General features: G+C 40.1%; 1 protein-coding gene across 1 annotated transcript in view; it reads right to left on the reverse strand.

Moving 5' to 3' along the window:
• The window catches only part of FAT3 (FAT atypical cadherin 3), a 520,386-nt gene that overhangs the window by 351,972 nt on the left and 164,778 nt on the right, over nucleotides 1-3,636 (reverse strand). The window contains exon 2 of the mRNA XM_015569255.1: nucleotides 2,224-2,538. Within this exon, the coding sequence (XP_015424741.1) occupies nucleotides 2,224-2,538 (315 nt within the window). The remainder of the gene's footprint in view (nucleotides 1-2,223; nucleotides 2,539-3,636) is intronic.

Consider the following 3,636-nt stretch of genomic DNA (forward strand, 5'->3'; position numbering starts at 1 on the left):
CTTTAAAAAATTGGAACATATCTTATTTATTAGATCTTATTTGTAAACTACTGGGCACAACATTTGCTTGGTGAGTGATCAAATGAATAAACAATATCCAGTGTTTTCTTACCATGTGCTTGAGAATTACAAAGTATGCTATATATTTATCATAGGCAATTTAAAAAGTTAGTCTAAAATGTCATTCCTAGCACAAATGCTTTTAAAAATCTATCGCAAAAACATAGAAATTAGAAATATGATTAAGACTCTTATTAGGTAAGATAGGCCAAATTATAGGAATACAATATTTTCTGAACATTCATGTGCACACTTTTTAAAAAGCTATATAAAAGACAGCTTTGGTTACACGCGTCTACAGATTCTCTGCACATAATGTACAGTCTACATTCTTCACATCCAAGCCTAGTTCTTCCCTGTGACATTCACACTTCCTTTATTTTCCGTTGAAAGTGCCCTTCTACAGTGTCTTTTATCATAAGGAGCATGCTGGGCTCACTGTTAATGATCAAGGGCTAATGAAATCAAGGTGGAAGATGCAGAATCCGACTTGGTATCTCAGATTCCACAGGGGCTATGAAATGTAAAGATGTTTGTGTCCTCGACCTCTTTACAGTGGCTTTTTTGCCACTATTCTCTCTCTCTCACCTTTCTAACGTATCCGAATTCATTTCTCTGTCACCATGTGACATGGAGCTCTTTGTTACAGCAAGAAAGCGAATCAGGAGGGACTTCCCAGCACAGCTCAGGCATTTAAGTGCACCAGCCGTTTTCCCCACTGAATGGGGCTCTGAAACGTTGGGCCAGGCTCCAAATCTCTGAGAATTCTTCAGGTTCCAGCAGGCCTCACTCACTGACAGATGAAGACCACTCTTTTTTGTAATGAAACACAAGTCAAATCCTGATTCCACACTGTTAGAATGCTAAACTCTGCTTAACCAAATGACTGACTCACTCATCATTAGAGAAAATCAATAGTTTCCAAAATACTTGGCATCCTCTTCAAATTATGTTAATGGGAACTTCACATTTATAAAATGCCTGGGGTCAGCTGTGTGTTTCTACTTTAACAAACACAGGCAGGAGAAATAACTACCGACACGATCAGCAGTTTGTTTGGAAACCTAGCAGTGTCCATACCAACAAATAACAACCTACCCTAACTTTTCACTTTTCCAGGGTGCGATAGCAATAGTATCTATTTTTTCCATTCTTCTAAATTTCAATTAATTAAAACTTTATCCATCACAACTCTCACTGAGTGTTTTACTTCCTGATATAAGATCCAGAAGAGGCAAATCACAAGAAAGCAACAGATTCGCTCTACAAAGCATTTTCCAGTCTACAGACTTGTCTCAGAATGCATTCCAACAAATTCCACTCTGGCTCTTGATGATTCTTATTTAAAAAAAATTTTTTTTGTTACATTCTCTAGAAATGTTTGAGCAAAAGACCAGAAAATTAAATGTTTGTATACTTTGTGTAGAGATTGGGACACCACGAGTTCTCCTAAACACTGACACTTCACTGATGGGTAGGTATAGGAATCACAAGAAACTACAGGCTTAAAGTTGAGACTTTAAGGAGCTCTTACAGCCAGCAGGACTGAGAATGAGCGAGGAGGAAGTTCTGAGAAGGAGGCGTGCCACCGATAGCTCACTCATAGCCAAGTTACTCTCTCCCAAGAAACAGAAAGACGTAAGTAGTTGGCCCTCTGAGTATCCTGGAACCATTTTTTTTTTTCAAATATATATATTTGAGGAAGGGAGACGGAGAGAGAGATAGATACATCAATGATGACAGAGAATCACTGATCGGCTGCCTCCTACACGCCCCACACTGGGGATGGAGCCTGCAATCTAGGCATGTTCCCTGACCAGAAATCAAACTGTGACCTCCTGGTTCATAGGATGACCCTCAACCACTGAGTCACACTGGCTGGGCCACTTATGTTTTCTTTGGAATAAAGCAAATCCAAGGCTTTCTATAAGAGCCTCTAATTTTTATTAGATTCCTTCACCTTGGTATCAGTTGAAATTTAAATATACCATAGATAGTAGAATGCTTAGCTTTTCAGAAACCCCCCTTTGAAAGGAGGATGCTGTTCTCCACACAAAATAAATAAGGGGATAAATAAAATAATATATAAGTAAGCAAGCATCAGGCCGATGTATTTAAAAGCTGGACTACCAATTTTAAAGAGTCATATGAGCATGCCCTTACCTGTTTTGATATTGATGGCAAAAAAATTCTGAGGATTCCCACTTGTGATCCTGTATGTCAGCTTTTCATTGGAACTCGCGTCAGGATCCTCAGCTTGAATCTGAATGACAGACACATCCTTGGGAGAGTTTTCCATGACGACAGGATAATAAATGGGTTCTGAGGTCAGCGGGGCATTGTCATTCACGTCCTCAATTTCAATGTAGACCTCAATAGTGGCATAGAGTGGAACCACGCCCCGGTCTGTGGCATACACTGTCAGCCAGTAGGACCCTGTTGTCTCTCGATCCAGGATGTCTGCAGTAGAGATGACTCCTAGGAGAAAACAGAGAGCGTGATTGCTACCGTGAAATTGAAGGACATTAAGTAAATCATCTCAAATTCAGGAGGGCTGTGCTAAGTCATGTTGGCATATAAAAAGAAGCCCGTATTACAAGATTACATTAAGATGTTTCCGCCCTACATAAGAAAACTATTTTCTGCAAAACCATATTAATGAGTACTTCTACCATTTGAGGATTATAATTACATTCACAAACGCCTTATTTGCATTTGGGGGATAGGCAGACTCTCATGACATGCGTGCACAACACAGAAGGCACAGTGGGAAGCAATGGGAAGAGAGCAGGGCAGAGGTCAAAATACTTCCCATGTTGCTTGAGGAAGTTGAACAATATCAGGTTAATGTCTCCATGTGACCTGATATTGCATTGGTTTCCTATGCAGCAAAAACTCTCTCAGGGTACATTTTTTTTATGTGCTCATTCACAAAAATAAAAAAGGACCTTTCAAATATTCTTTTGCCGATTAGGATACAAATAATTTGCATGCAGAGATGTCAGCCTTTTTTCAGACTGTTTCCCCGAAACTCTAATGGTACAGCTATTCCAAACAATCAGTGAAGACACCATATCAACACACTGGGTGAATGAGCTTTAGGCCCCCGAAGAACACTACAGGAAGCTATAAATAAATGCTGAGACACTTTGAGAGATACTCATGGACAATTATTCAAAATTAAGACCAGATAAATGCCCAATCTTCTCCCTCCCACCTTTTCTCATTTCGTGGATGAAACAAGTGCCAATAAGGAAGTGAGGCATCTGCCAGAAAAGCCAGATACCGTGCTATTCAGTGTCTTTACAGCCCTCACCCAAGTCACTGGGCTCAGAAACTGAGGACAGGGACCTCATTTCCACTCTGGTGGGGAAGAAACTCTGGGGCTCGGCTTACAAAAGCTCTAAGCAGTTAGGATACTCATGGAGGGCATGGAGTTCATGTTATACTCCAGTAAAAAATAGTCCTTCAATTCTGATCTGAAAACTCTTACCTTCTGTATTTCTGACAGACTCTGGACAGACCATATTAGGCACATACAGACCCTGCATAAGCAGACTGACAAGTATAGCAACT

This window comes from Myotis davidii, unplaced genomic scaffold (assembly GCF_000327345.1).
Source record: "Myotis davidii unplaced genomic scaffold, ASM32734v1 scaffold345, whole genome shotgun sequence".
Taxonomy (NCBI): Eukaryota; Metazoa; Chordata; class Mammalia; order Chiroptera; family Vespertilionidae; genus Myotis; species Myotis davidii.